Source organism: Acipenser ruthenus, chromosome 24 (assembly GCF_902713425.1).
Source record: "Acipenser ruthenus chromosome 24, fAciRut3.2 maternal haplotype, whole genome shotgun sequence".
Taxonomy (NCBI): domain Eukaryota; kingdom Metazoa; phylum Chordata; class Actinopteri; order Acipenseriformes; family Acipenseridae; genus Acipenser; species Acipenser ruthenus.
The window spans coordinates 2454452-2469754 of NC_081212.1; the positions used below are offsets into that span (position 1 = coordinate 2454452).

At 46.6% G+C, this 15303-nt stretch overlaps 1 protein-coding gene across 1 annotated transcript; it reads right to left on the reverse strand.

The window, feature by feature from the left end:
- Positions 1-1255: 1255 nt before the first annotated feature.
- On the reverse strand, positions 1256-11790 carry LOC117429568 (pre-rRNA-processing protein TSR1 homolog). Its single transcript, XM_034049225.3, has 15 exons — positions 11550-11790; positions 10485-10588; positions 9876-10092; positions 7892-8026; positions 7260-7669; positions 7015-7150; positions 6492-6682; positions 5378-5583; positions 4573-4735; positions 4114-4224; positions 3618-3750; positions 3353-3469; positions 2894-3034; positions 2687-2761; positions 1256-2124 (listed from the first exon to the last, which is right to left on the reverse strand). Exons 1-15 carry the CDS (start codon positions 11665-11667, stop codon positions 1946-1948), a joined length of 2436 nt encoding a protein of 811 aa, XP_033905116.3. The 5' UTR covers positions 11668-11790; the 3' UTR covers positions 1256-1945.
- Between the last annotated feature and the right edge of the window lie 3513 nt (positions 11791-15303).

The window sequence follows — 15303 nt, forward strand, 5'->3', positions numbered from 1 at the left end:
AGCAGCTTTAATTACTCATCGGTGGGCCTGTGAACTTTTGACCCCGGTGCCACCCAGACTGGCTCAGGGATCTGGAGATGCGTGCCGTGCCAAACCCGGAGTGCCACATCTGCTATCCATAAAAGCAGGCAGAACTCTCACCCACCGCATCAGCACTCTATCCAACGGAAAAAAATATTTTACCGATTAGACCTCCAAACCCTGCTTAATGTGGCAAACGGGAACCTTAGGCATTCCAAGCCCCAGGCTGCGTTAATCCCTTCCCTGCTGGAGACTGCTTACTGTACGGCCGCAATGCAGCCCACTGGCCCCCAGGACTGGCACAAGGTTAGAAACTAATTTAAACTGACTTAACTGCGCATGGAATCACTTTGAAATATATTTGAATTGATTGCCTTTGTTACTTGTATCAAAGCAATTACAGATGTTACTCAGGAATATTTTCTACATTTATACTTTAGTGCAGAACAGTTTGCATATGAATCTATTCTTGAGTTCCCTTTTGTGTTCAGGTCTCTCAGGTGACCTCTGTGCTGGTAAAGCCACTTTATAACCTCACCAGATTTCCAACTGAGTGCAACAGAGTTTCAGACCAGCAGCAGATTATTCACCTCTGTACAAAGTTCAACTGCGGGTTGACAGATGTTATTAGATTTTTTTCCGTAACTTTCCGTTTTCTTTTGTTTCACTAAATCGTGGGTTATAAGGCCACCTTTCCCCCCCACTTAGGTCACATTAAATCTTTTAAAGAGACACTGATGTGAGCTCTTGGGTCGTTGAAAGCATTCATCGTAACGCAATCCGAGGGAAGTTTAGACTGCAGGGCTCCTTCTCTTTCCTGAACTGAAGCAAGTCTGTCACCTAGTGGAGAACATATGGAACTCCAGGACTGGGGGATGAAGCCCTGTTCTGCATTTAACAGGACAGTTCTGTGAAGGACAGAAATAAAGGGTGTTGGGTGTTGGGTGCATACAGGTGCAGTTTGTATGGAAGGTTTATTCAGTAGCCCTCCCTGTACAGAACACTTACATTTCTCAAGTGAGTTTGGTGCTCTCTATACAGACAGTTCATCCACATGCATTGATAATACAGCTCTGAGCTGGACAGTCTCAGACGTGAGAGAATGGCATAGCTGTGCTGAGGGAACGATCACTATAGAGGTGCAATGACCGGCCCATGGAGCTGCGTTGTGGGGAGGCTCACATGGTGACTGGAGCCTGCGCCACTGTGTCTTTCTTTATGACAAACACTGCAATCAAATGAAATCATTTAATATCCTGAAAACACATTCACACACATCAAAACAATTTCTGTAAAGAGGTTCAAACAAGTGGCGTCTAGGTCGTTTTTATTTCGTTTGTGCAGATCCAGTGCCTTGTGCCACACCTATCGGTCAGGACTTTCAAGGCAAACTGAAGCCTTCACGCTTTTGCGTGCGATGAACAGAAACGTCACTCAAACCTTCGCTCCTTCACTTCAGCAGCGGCAACAAGAAACTCCCGTTCCACAGCAATCTGATCCACAAATCCATCAGTTCTGCACCGGTTCTCCTGGAGAACTGAACTGCATGTATTTTACAACCTGAACTGTTCTCCATTAGTTGAAATGAAAGACATGAACAGTCTGTAACTACAGCTGTATGCAAACTGAACCAGGGACTGAACTAATATTAACCAGTGGGTTAATGCATCTCATATCATTCCCATTAAAGAACTGCAATGAAAATTGGGGGTGGTGAGGGAGCAGGACTGATAGGTGCTACCGAACTCTGCTAATTAACGCATCAAAACAAAGTATGCAACAATGTAGTTCACTCTCCCTGGCAGCAGGGGGCAGAGCACTGGGATTGTTCAGTATGTGTTTTTTTCTTTTTAAATCAGTCTAGCAGTGTGGGTGTGTGGTCTGTTCACTCAGTGTTGATCACCCCCCTCCCCCTCCTCTCTCTCTACTCCATTTCGATCTCCTCAGGGTTGACCACAGCCTCGTTCTTCACCCAGCTGGCTGGCTCGGGGACGTGCGGGTCGAACGTCCAGTGGGGGTACACCCGCTTGTAGAGGTGCATGAGGATCGTGTCCTGGGAGGGCAGCTGGTTGTCAAACACACACTTCATGTGGCCGTGAGTACCTGGGGAAAACGAGAGGCTGGTTACGGTCATGCAAATCACAAAGGAGATTCCCAGACTAACTAACCTTCACCTAGGTAAGCAAACAAAGATCTTCTGATCTGGTGGGGATGAGTTCAGCCTTCACTTGCAGAGCAGCTTGACTCGTTTGAGCCGTTCCAGGCTGGAGTGCCCTGACTGCTTATTGTCCCGCACAAAAGATGCATTAATTTATTAATCTGAGTGTTGTACATGGATGGAAATAAGACTCTTCCTGTATAGCACTTAAAACCTAAGATTCAATTTAAAACTTGACCAACCTTCACCCTGCCAGGATCAACCACTGCTGGATCTTCCCCTGCATTGCATCCCCCCTAAACATCCCCCATTGAGTAAAAAACTCAATCAATCAGACACCGATGAAGGCATGAGCTAAACACTATAAAGTTTATATTAGAATCTGGAGCGGTTCTACCTGGTAGGCAATGGCTGGATCTGGAACACTGTCTTTCATTGCTAAAAAAACAAATAAACACACATGCGAGCAAACATCTTTGAAACGGGTGATCTATAAATCCCACTTACCGAGCGCCTCCTTGATGTGTCCCCGTCTGCCCCATTTAGTCCTCAGCTCCACCGGTTTGAACCACAGCACGTCCTCTGCAGGGAGAGAACAAGTTTAAGAAGTTTAAACCTGACGTTGTATTTTGAATTGAAATGGTTCTTTTCCCTGTACAGTACTGCAGTGCTGTGTGTTTGCGATGACAGTGAAGCCAGCCCCTCCGCTCTCACCTCTGTTGAAGAACATGTAGCGCACCACGGCGGTCTTGCGCAGGATTTTGAAGGGGTGTCCGCTGAGCACAATCCTCTTCACTATCACACGGTCAGGGTCCACCTTCAGCAAGGAGCCTGTCGCCACCAAGTCCTGCATTCCTGTAGAGAGGGGACAGGGGGGCGTTCAGACACACAGATACATGCACAGATCCATACAGATTTAAACGCAGACACCCACAAGACACACATACAGTCATATTTAGATGCACAGACACACATACAGATACACACGCAGTCACAAGACATGCACACAGATACACACAAAGACTCTCTCAGTTTGACTCCCATTGCACAGCAGTTTGAGCCATTCCCGAGACACACCTGTGGCTAATCAAGCTTGTAGTAAAACCTGGAATGGGTGAAACTGCTATGCAATAGGAGTCTTTCTTCCAGCCCTGGAATAGCATCATTCCTCACCGTTGGCTCTCTGTTTGAAGACCAGCACTCCTGCAGTAGGGAAGGTGATGGGTGCGTACACTGACACCACTATAGGGGTGTTCGGCCTCAGAAACCGCTCCAGTTTGTGCTTGTCTCCTGGGGGGCAGCAACAGAATGAATACAGTATTAAAAACAAACAGGGTCCACTTTGTATGCCTATATGCTGTAAACACAGAACCTCTACTGGAGTACATTAGCAGCATAAGAGCTGCCGGTGCATGGTTTGTGTCTAATCCAAGCTTACCCGAGGTGTGCTGGGAGAAGATCGGCGACGCTCGGAACCGACGGAACCCACATTGGAACACCAGTTCCTCCTTCGATTTGATTGGCTCGGTGTTCCCAGGGTGTCTCCGCACCAACATGTGCACTACCGACATCTAGAGGGAGAGAGAGGCAATGACAAGTCAGGTAATGAGAAGAAATGCATCTGCACTCAGCCAGAGAGATGATCGTAACTCAGAAAGCCAAGTCAGGCGTTCTCAACCCTTGTTCTCTAACGGAAGTCACACGAGGCAACTTTTACGTTTCATGCAGGGTCCTCTTTTTTTCCTTTTAAGTTATAGTCTGATGCACAGGGCAATCCTTGCAGTTGCAGACTATTTAAAAGTTTTGTAACAGACTTTCCGAAGTCCTGTTTAAGTGCACCGGAAAACAGTGCCGATTGAAAAGGAATGGTTCGGAATGCGGTGAGGACTGGGTTGAGAGCCCCCTGGAATGGAATAGAGGTTGAGAAGTCGTACCCTCTGTTCATGAGGCAGTAGGGAGACTAGGACCAATGGCCTGCCTCGCTGGAAATGCTCCATGACTGAGGGCGGGACTTCCTTGATATGGACTGTCACATACCAGCCCACCTGCAAGAGACAAGAGAGAGATCCGAGTCACAACCATGAAGCAGTACTGTACACCTGTATACAGGACCTGAAGTAAATAAATCTAAAGCTCTGATGCATATCTGGACCTGGTAAACAGCATAATCTAGCAATTATTTATTTATTATTATTTATTTCTTAGCAGACGCCCTTATCCAGGGCAAAATTATTAAACACTCAACAACGCTACGCTTAAAAACACAACTGAATCTGGTTTCTTTTCAATGTGCTTTTCTTGCTGCTTATGAAGTAACAGCACACAGCAGCCTGATTGTGCAGCGCTGGTTATTGTTACAGGAGTCCTCTCTGGAATGGGCTGCAGTGCATTACCATAGCCCCCTCCTGCCCCTCCTCCTCGGCCTCAGTGAACACACGCTTGCGGGTGCGCTCGAAGTTCTGGAACTGGAAGATCCGGCTGTAGTCCCGCGGCAGATTCTCCTTGGGGTCCCAGGGGGAGGTGCGGAAACTCTTCAGCCCTCGATACCGCTGGAACCTGGAAAGGGGAGGAGGATAAGACACATAAGCAGCCACATGAGAGCCATCCACTCTGAAGCCTGGAAAAGGACCAGGCTTTATATTGAGAGAACAACAAGTGACAGGTATTTCTAACACTATAAACCCATGGAGGGGATCCCATATAAAACAAAACACACCACCACCACCACCAGAGCAAATGACAGTGTTAAGCACAGTTTTTAAAATGTTTTGTCGTTTATATATTACATAACATTTACTTGGTTTGGACTAACTGGAAATAAATCCCTATGAAGAGTTAGTGTGATTATGTAGCAGAGACCATGCTATCAGTATGTATTTTGATAACATTAGTACCCATTATATCAGTGGTACTCAATTCTGGCCCTGGAGACCCAGTCCAGTATAGTCCAGTCCAGGTTTTTACCCCAAGCAGGTTCTAAAATAGTTCACTGAACCCACTAAGAGGCATTTAACTATTTTAAGACCTGGTTGGAATAAAGACCTGGACTGGAATGCATCTCGAGGGACAGAATTGAGTAGCACTGCATTATATTATTATTACCATCCTCATCCTTTTTTCTTTTATTTTTTGAATCGCTCACTCATACAGCGTGTGTCTGTGCATGTGTGTGCGTGCATGAGCGTGCTCCGGACATACCTGACCCTGGCGGAAATGTCCAGGGGCGTGTCCACCTCATCTGGGAACATCTGGTCGGATCGCGCCTGCCTATACCGCTCCACCATCTCCCTCTCCTCCTGCACGTCGATCTTCTCATCGTAATGATCGTCTCGCCCGCTCTCCGTCAGCGTCTCACACTCCTCTACATCCTCCTCCTCCTCCTCCTCCTCGCTCACATCACCGTCCTGATTGCGAGAGAGGAACGGGGGTGAGGGTTAACAGCTGCAGCACATTTCCCAATCCTCTCCCAATCCGTACGCCATCAAGAGCACCCCGAGCGGTTTTTAATCTTAAAATTAGAATAGCAATTCGATGCTGTGTGTGTGTGGGTGTGTTTTTTTTTTTTAAAGATCTCTGTGCTCTAAAGCCAAGTTATTACCACGTTCTGTCAAACAACGCTGTGATGACCCCTTAAACTGTAGATCAAGCACTTTTTTTTTTTTTTTTTCAACATTTGTTACAACAGTGACAACGACCAGGAAGCTGCCACTATTAGCAGGAATAAAAGCTTCCCCCGATCCTCAAGGGAATCCACTCAAAACACTATTGTTCAAAGTGCCTCCAACTCCTGTGCGATGGAAGCACGATTAAAGAAAATAAATACATTCTAAGAAACGGCACATTTGGTGGTCACGTAGCCATGCTGAACAATAGAGCAGCCAGCGGATGCAAGGTGCCAAGGTGCTGGATACAAACAAAAAACTAAAAATGTGGACATGAAAGAAGTAACCGGACAGGTCGAAGGTGAAGGTCCGATGTGTTGATATAAAACTCTGAAAATAAACGTCCCGGCGTTTCATAACGTCTTGTTTGCTTCTACGCGACTGCTTGTTAAGAGATGTGGGGCTTGAAAGTGAGCCCTGCCTGCTGGGGTGAAATGGCATCAGTGATGACTCTTATTAAAATACCACAAATCAAACTAACAAAAGCATCATACCGAGACCAGGAGTGGGTGAAGCTGCTCTGCAATGGGAGTCTTATTCCTTTCCCTGATATGTTCAGATATTGCAACTATTCACATTCTGACAACTGCTTCAGTTCACCTAAAAAGTGTTTCACGGGCTTCGTGTGCTACACTGATCAGAAGCAGTACCTGGGAGTCGATCTCCTCCATGAAATCCTCTTGCTCCTCCATCCTGTCGTCCCCCTCCTCCTCCTCGTCGCTGCTCTCCCCCTCCTCCTCCTCTCCCTCGCTCTCTCCTTCCCTCTCCATGATCCAGGAAGCCTGGTAGTCTGATGTCCCCTTAGGCACCTTCCGTGCCACCTTTCGCTGCTTCAGGGCTTCTGAGAGACGGGAAGGCAATGCAGTCAGACACAGGCACAGAGATACTAAAACGCAGAAACCCTGTACCCCACTGGATCTCAGTCCCCCACCTGCAAAGGATTACTGAGACAGCAGCCCAGCTTCCCTACTGGGCTAGTATCTTGTCATTTCCAACCCTACTGTGTTGCTTGGTAGCAGCTGGAGAGTTTTTCAACTGGTTTGCCTGCCCACCATGTTTGCAGAGATTCAGGCAAACACATCAGTGCTGTGCAAGAGGGCTGCAGAGGAACACCCATGAGCAGTAAAAATACAGGCAACCACCACCCCTCCGCTGTGAACCCTGACCCCTCACCTTCCGCCTCTTTCAGCTCGCTCTCGGACGGCCAGGTCTGCTCCCCCTCCATGGGGTCGAGCTCTGCCTCCGTCTGCAGGCTCTCCTGCCGTGAGGGGTCTGCCCTCATCAGCATCCTCACCTCATCATCCCCCTCCTGCGGGGAGCAAACACAGAGCTGCGTTAGTGCTTACTAATAACCACGCGTACCCCAGCTCACCTACAAGTGTGCCCCACCCCGAGTGTGATTGTCCTCTGTACTCTACCTGCATGTCCATGTCGCCCCCTCTCGTGCCCCTGGCCGCCATGGGCAGGGGGTCACGGGGGGCATCAATCTGGCTCATCTGGAAGTCTCCGTGCCCCACGATGTGGACGAGCCGGTTGACGTCGAGCGCTCTGCCGCGGACGTACCCTGAGACGCGCAGGGTGCCCAGCGGGCCGGGCCCGGGTTCAAAGCAGGCGCTCTGTGCCAGCAGATAGGGCCTGCGCGAGCGGAACGCCAGCCGCCGCTGCTTCTGAGAGGCCAGGTGGCGCAGCAGCAGGGCGGAGTCCGGGGCAGAGTCGAGGCTGAAGAGCCGAGCCTCCGGGAACCGAGACTCCGTCACGCGGCACAGAGCGCGCCGAGCCTCCGTGCGCTTCTTTACAGACAGCTCCGAGATCCCCTGAGTCACCAGCACTGTGGGGGAAGACAGGAACAGAGCACCAATCAGGGAGCAGCTCAGTGGAAGAGGGAAGGACTATAGCAGACTACTCGAATGTAAGGCATGCAAACTGAAGAGTGTAGGACGGTACCAGACAGAGCTTTAAAGAATTAAACTGTAGAGATTTATGAAATGAGTTCCACTCTCACAAGTCTCCTGTGAATACGTTTGAATGTATGCATTATATCGGTCCATACCGTGGCTGGGCAGCCCCTGTGCGAAGAGGCAGGACAGGCAGTAATCCCCGTAGCTGTCCCATCCCTCTGTGGGGTCCAACACAAACAGCAGGGTATCCACAACCTTCGCCAGGTCCAGTACAGCATGCAGGTCCGCTGCAGAGAGACCAGAGGAATCAACACTGTGCTCTATGGTAGAACAGTGCCCACTGAATGAAGTATTATATAAAGCAACAGGACCGTCGTTGCTCTGTGGAGTCGAACAAAAACAGACTACCCCTACCAGCGCAGGACCCATAGGGCCAGGAAACACACCAACAGTCCAGTTACTCGCCACTGGGATTTCCATATAAAGCACCAGTCTAAAGCTTGTTCACACAGGTATGATTCTGTCTGAGGTCATTCGAACACTATTAGACCTACACGAGACTCATAACTGTTTAATTGAATTCCCCCTGAAGAGAATAGAGAAATTCACAAGAGCTCAGAACAGTACAGTACAACTATATTCAGTACAGTACAGTACAACTATATTCAGTACAGGACAACGATATTCTGAAACGCGTAAAAGCTATTGCCCTTTACAAAGATGGCGCTTTACCTGCGCTGGGTTTGATGAAGGCTAATCTCTGTTCTTTACCTGCGCTGGGTTTGATGAAGACTAATCTCTGTTCTTTACCTGCGCTGGGTTTGATGAAGACTAATCTCTGTTCTTTACCTGCGCTGGGTTTGATGAAGGCTAATCTCTGTTCTTTACCTGCGCTGGGTTTGATGAAGGCTAATCTCTGTTCTTTACCTGCGCTGGGTTTGATGAAGGCTAATCTCTGTTCTTTACCTGCACTGGGTTTGATGAAGACTAATCTCTGTTCTTTACCTGCGTTGGGTTTGATGAAGACTAATCTCTGTTCTTTACCTGCGCTGGGTTTGATGAAGGCTAATCTCTGTTCTTTACCTGCGTTGGGTTTGATGAAGACTAATCTCTGTTCTTTACCTGCACTGGGTTTGATGAAGGCTAATCTCTGTTCTTTACCTGCGCTGGGTTTGATGAAGACTAATCTCTGTTCTTTACCTGCACTGGATTTGATGAAGGCTAATCTCTGTTCTTTACCTGCGCTGGGTTTGATGAAGACTAATCTCTGTTCTTTACCTGCGCTGGTTTTGATGAAGACTAATCTCTGTTCTTTACCTGCGCTGGGTTTGATGAAGACTAATCTCTGTTCTTTACCTGCGCTGGGTTTGATGAAGACTAATCTCTGTTCTTTACCTGCGCTGGTTTTGATGAAGACTAATCTCTGTTCTTTACCTGCACTGGGTTTGATGAAGACTAATCTCTGTTCTTTACCTGCGCTGGGTTTGATGAAGACTAATCTCTGTTCTTTACCTGCGCTGGGTTTGATGAAGGCTAATCTCTGTTCTTTACCTGCGCTGGGTTTGATGAAGACTAATCTCTGTTCTTTACCTGCGCTGGGTTTGATGAAGGCTAATCTCTGTTCTTTACCTGCGCTGGTTTTGATGAAGACTAATCTCTGTTCTTTACCTGCGCTGGTTTTGATGAAGACTAATCTCTGTTCTTTACCTGCGCTGGGTTTGATGAAGGCTAATCTCTGTTCTTTACCTGCGCTGGGTTTGATGAAGGCTAATCTCTGTTCTTTACCTGCGCTGGGTTTGATGAAGGCTAATCTCTGTTCTTTACCTGCGCTGGGTTTGATGAAGACTAATCTCTGTTCTTTACCTGCTCTGGGTTTGATGAAGGCTAATCTCTGTTCTTTACCTGCGCTGGGTTTGATGAAGGCTAATCTCTGTTCTTTACCTGCTCTGGGTTTGATGAAGGCTAATCTCTGTTCTTTACCTGCGCTGGGTTTGATGAAGACTAATCTCTGTTCTTTACCTGCACTGGGTTTGATGAAGACTAATCTCTGTTCTTTACCTGCGCTGGGTTTGATGAAGACTAATCTCTATTCTTTACCTGCGCTGGGTTTGATGAAGACTAATCTCTGTTCTTTACCTGCGTTGGGTTTGATGAAGACTAATCTCTGCTTGAATCGTGGCAGGACGAGCCCGAAACTGTCCCCTCCCCCGGCGCCCTCGTACACCGATCCCATCTCAGCACTCCGGAGCAGCTGCAGGGCATTCTGGGCGTCGATCCCAGCATGCAGTGTGATCACCGCCACAAGGTGTGGGGGTCCGTCTTTACTGCCCAGCTGCCTCTTCTCTGTGAGGACCTGGAGACAGACAGAGAAAGAGGAGCCACGTGGGCTTTAACAACAGCTGCGTGTAGTCTTCACAGAACTGCATGTGTTGCTTTAATGAAAAGGGGGATAGCTCCCTCTGCTACGCAATCAATTCTTTTTAACCCCTACTGGGGCAGAACAGGCAGGCAAACAAGGACACATTGACACAGAGGAGCAGAAAGTCAGACACATAGTCCAGCCAATCCACACTGATGGCAAAAAGACTTTGAAATGTCCATGATGGGACACACTCTCAACATCCAGTTGTACTCACACACATACATGGCAGTTATTTCTAACTGGACACACAGACCCCGTTTAAATCCACACTGCGGCACAGCCCCCAGTATCTCCCACACAGACTTGCAGACAGCGTGACTCACAGTGTCCTTCTTGTTTCTGCGGAGCTGGCTGGCTTTGTGTCTGCGGTCCTGCTTCCTCTGCTCCTTCTTCTGCTTCTTACTGAGAGTCTTCACAGATACCCGTCCTGCAAACCCAACACACAGACAGCGAGGAGAGGAGAGGAGAGGAGAGGAGAGGAGAGGAAACAGCTGTGACAGTAGGGCTTCATAATAGAGAGGTGCTGCCCAGACCTCTGTAAGAGTTGCCTTTATATTAACACATGACAGCTGACTACAGCCACATACCCATTCCAGTTCTTCAGTCATGCCTGAGCTTGTTATACTTCAGGGACATAAATAAGACTCCCATTGCATAGTTGTTTGATCCATTCAAGATTTTCTTATGAGATTAACAAGACACACCTGAGTTTGTTACCTATACACTGCGACTAATCAAGCTCGTAGTAAAACCTGGAATGGGTGAAACTGCTATGCAATAGGAGTCTGATTTCCAGCCCTGTACTCAGTGGTCTAGGTCTTGTGGTTTTGTTTTGTTTTTTTAGTTTTTTTCTGAAAATGATAAACTGACTCCAACAAGACCTTAGCTCTAACTACACATGGTCACGAGTTGGCAGCCCGTATACAGCATCCAGCTTTTGACGTAGACATGCCAGGGCTTGCCCGTTCTATTGGAATCCCAGTTTGGAACTAAAAACTATCTCGACACCAGCCTGTCCCTATAGCGTCATGTGTCTGTTGATTGTTTGCCAGAAGTAAAGTATTAATTTTGAATATCCTTCGGTTTTGTTAAACAGTATACATGAGCTCCTGTGGATATTATTTGTTCAGAAAAAAAGGTTTACAATACTGACTGACCGTACTGTGTTTTGACTACTGAAACTATATATCTAGAGCCAATAGGGATGTCAAGAAACAAAAACAGATTTTTATTATTATGTCCAGCACCACAAACTAAAATCAGTAGCACAACTAGCCATTTAAACCCACGTGTTCCCTGTGCACACGTGTGCCCGTCAATCCAGCCTGCTGAAGTCTCAGACACTTCTCTGCTAAATCTCTCGCCGTCACCCTCTGCCGGGCCCTTACCTTTATTCTCCCGCTCGATCTCGCCCTTAGTCCGGTGTTTGCCGTGTTTGTGGTGCTTGTTTTTCTGTTTTAACACCCCGGCTCTGTGAGCCTGCTGCTGCTCTGCACCGCCAGCCATTTTTCACGCTCCGGGGTATATAGAGCGGTTTCACAAAGTGAATGCTTCCGGGGTCAGTGTGCTATTACCCTGTCTGCGCCACCATGCGGCTCCGAAAGAAGGCAAAGCTGTATCTTGGAAGAGGTTTCTGCGAAGCAGTATTACAGGTGTAGTAAACAGACTTTATAATAATATTAACAATAACAAGCCCCACATGGGTATATATACATAAACAACGACACACACTAACATGCTTACTCTGTTTATTCTGAATAACCCAGCAACAGTCGCAGGTACAGATACAGAAGAATACAGCATAACCTTTATTTTTAAATCTTTAAACTACTACTTTAAGCCATGTTTATCCTTTGCATGGTCCTGCACCTGTCCTTGATCATTACAGCTGTCCTTCTAAAGGGGTAGATTTCCATGAGAATCTTCCATTTCCTTTCCCCGAATCTTGAGACCCCTTTCTCAATCCTGCAGAAAGAAAAGGAACGTGTTGACACAGCTCACCTCACTCAGGCAGTGACAGTAAATCAAGGTCATTCTTCTGCTTTGGTCACCAACACCAATGCTAAGGCATGCTGACACCTAAACAGAGCTAGCTTTGCCGATTTAGGAAGGATTGTCGCTCATGTTGTTTCAGCAGTAATACTTCACTTTGAATCCAACGTTTAGTGTTTCAGCACTAAGAAACTGCAAAACGTCAACCCTGCTAGAAGTGGAATTATTTCTGCTGCGCAGCTTCAGATTCTACAGCTTGACCAGGGACACCATATAAAAAAGACGGTCCTATGGAAGCCAGCGTATAGTCAGTGAAAAAGCAAGCTCTTCCATGGAAGTGAGGTGGCACAGTGGGCTACTTCACTAGTATTCTGTGCTGTTTCTCCTTGGGGGACTGGGATGAAATGCAGATGATTCCTTCCTTTACTTTCAAAGACTTGCTTCATTTACCTTATTGTCAGTGTGAAACACAGCTTTTGCGTGGGAGCTGGTGCTGCAGTGGGCTAATCCTTATACTCCGGAGCTTGCTTTTTTATTGACACCAAGGTAAATGAACCAAGTCTTTGAAAATGAAGAAATCACCTGGATTCTGTAGTCAAACAGTGCAGCATGCTAGTGAATTATCCCACTGCACCACTTGGCTCCATGCGAGAGTCTAGCATTGCATATAAGATCTTACATCAGCCTATTTATAATATTATTATGCTTAAGCACTGACACCTTATCCAGTTTTGTAAAACAGGCAAAGTATTTGAAAATGAAAAGAAAACACATGCCCCTAACATGGGGTTTGAACCCACTAACCTGGGAATCAGAGTCCATGACAACAGAGCTAGCCAGCCATCTGGTATGCCTGCTGCGTGAAACACATTATTACATTCTGTGATGTGGACCTGGGGATAAGCTGTGATTGTCAACTTGGTTTATCATTTCAAAGCCAAACCTTAGAGGTCCATAAAGTGAATTAAACAATAGTTTTGAAAATGAGGGATTAACACTTGTGCCTCATGTGGGACTTGAACTTACTACCCTGCACATCAGAGTCCAATGCTCTACCAACTAAGCCACCCAGAGAGTTGTTTTGCTTGTAAAATGCCAACTAGTACTTGAATTAATTCTTTGTACGCTATGTAGGGGCAGATTGAGACTGGATAATATTGTCAACACGCAAGACAAGGCCTGAGCCACAACTCTGGTGTTTATTTCTCAATGTCTATTTTTGTTTTCTGAATCTATTAAACAGAGAGCACCAGCACTGTGTCTTTGTGTTGCTCTGGTTGGCATTGCTTTCGGACAGACTTTCACAGCAAGATTCAGAACTTAGCAGAGACACAGCGACTGGGGGAAAAGAAGTCATTCAACAAAGCAGATTTCACGAGTTTCTGACTGGAGATCCACAGCTGGGTGCTAAATCCACAGCACATCATATCAATTAGGGTGATGTAATTGCCTGACCTTAGTATTGCGATGCTGCATTAGAGGAGAGCCACAGTAGACTGTATCAAATTAAAAAAGGGACGCTGGCTCTTTAAAAGAATTAAAAATAGGTTGCTTTTGCATTAAAAAAAAAGATTGCTTCTATGGCAGTAGAACCCGCATGCTGCTACCCCCATTCATAACATTGCTTCATTAAGTTTTCTGTTCGCCTGGATACAGGACGAAGCCTCCTGTCTTCTCATTGGTGTGAGGCAGCTGGCCGATGGCCAATGAGGAGTGCCTGCTGTTGAATCACTGCCACCATTGGGCAGCTGCAGCTGGGAATAGAATGTGTCTGCTTAATGGGCGGAGGGTGATGCTGGGAGACAGGTCCACAGTCACCCCCGCCTCTTCTTATCAGAATGTTGTTTTCTTTTAAAAATCCGCTTGAACTCTGCTGACTCTCCCTTTTACATGCATGTACTTTCATATTGTTATTTTTTAGATATACTCAAAAATACAACTCCATTAACTACAAAGTAACCATGCCAAAATAATATAGTACTGTTCAGAATCCCATTAGTTGTCTATAGTATTATACACTGTAGGTGGGGAAACTATTGTGTTTTTGGACAACACTGTAGGATATTTCATACCGATAGTTACTCTGCTCTTTGAGGATTTGACATTATTTCTACAGTCAAACGTAAACGTACCCAGAGAGGGGTGAGGCACAGACAGGATGGGCGGGCATTTACTGTCCATAGCAATCTGCCATGTACAGTATATCCTTTTTATAAAGGGACTGAGAGCACAGTGACACAGAGACACAGAGAAAGACAGACGCAGACAGGCAAATAGATATACAGAAGCATTTGCATTGACTTTAATTGCTATGCATATTCCTTCTCTTTCTAAGCTGTCGATGTATGAACTGTCTCTCTGGGTTTGTTGCTAATTGCTTTTCAAAAAAAAAAAAAAACATTTTCTAAGTTCCCAGAAGCTCTTAAGACGTGCTTCCAGTAACAAGGAAGAAAGAGTCTTTGAGATCTGATCTGCCTCTCCGAATCTCACACGCCCTGCTGGGCTTCCTGTACAGCCCCGCACAGCCCTCCTGGAGCCAGGGCAGGGCCTCCCACCCTAGAGCCAGGGCAGGGCCTCCCTCCCCCACATACTCCCGACGCAACCACTGTATCACAGTCTCTCTGTCAGTGATCTTAGTGCATAGCACCCTGAACCATGCCTCAAACTCCTCTCCTGTCTCTCTGTATACTGGAACTGCTGCATTTCTCCGCACCCCTTTGCCACTGTGTTATTTTGTGAGCCAAAAAAAAGCTTCTACATTCAGTGGTAGAAATTTAAACACATATGAGGTGCTGCATCTCGAATTCTTAACTTGAGTTTCTATACTCGCCATACTGTGTTATACATGTATTTCATAGATAGCGGGAATAAACTGGCAGGTTGTGATATGTGTACAGTATATGCAACACATGTGAAATGCAACATATCAGGCTTTGCCATAAGCTAAGCACAGGTGCGCTTTGGAGGCGGGGAAGCAAAACGGTTTTAAATGCATTTACAGTATTTCAAAACAGACCACAAAAAAAGATGTAATTAATTGATAGGTTTTATTGGTTAAAGGTGCTTTGAATGCCGGCCTCGCCCAAGTTAACTGTTTTTGCTTATAACACGTTGTGGAGTTATGCTGCGGTTATTATAGCGGTGCGTGTG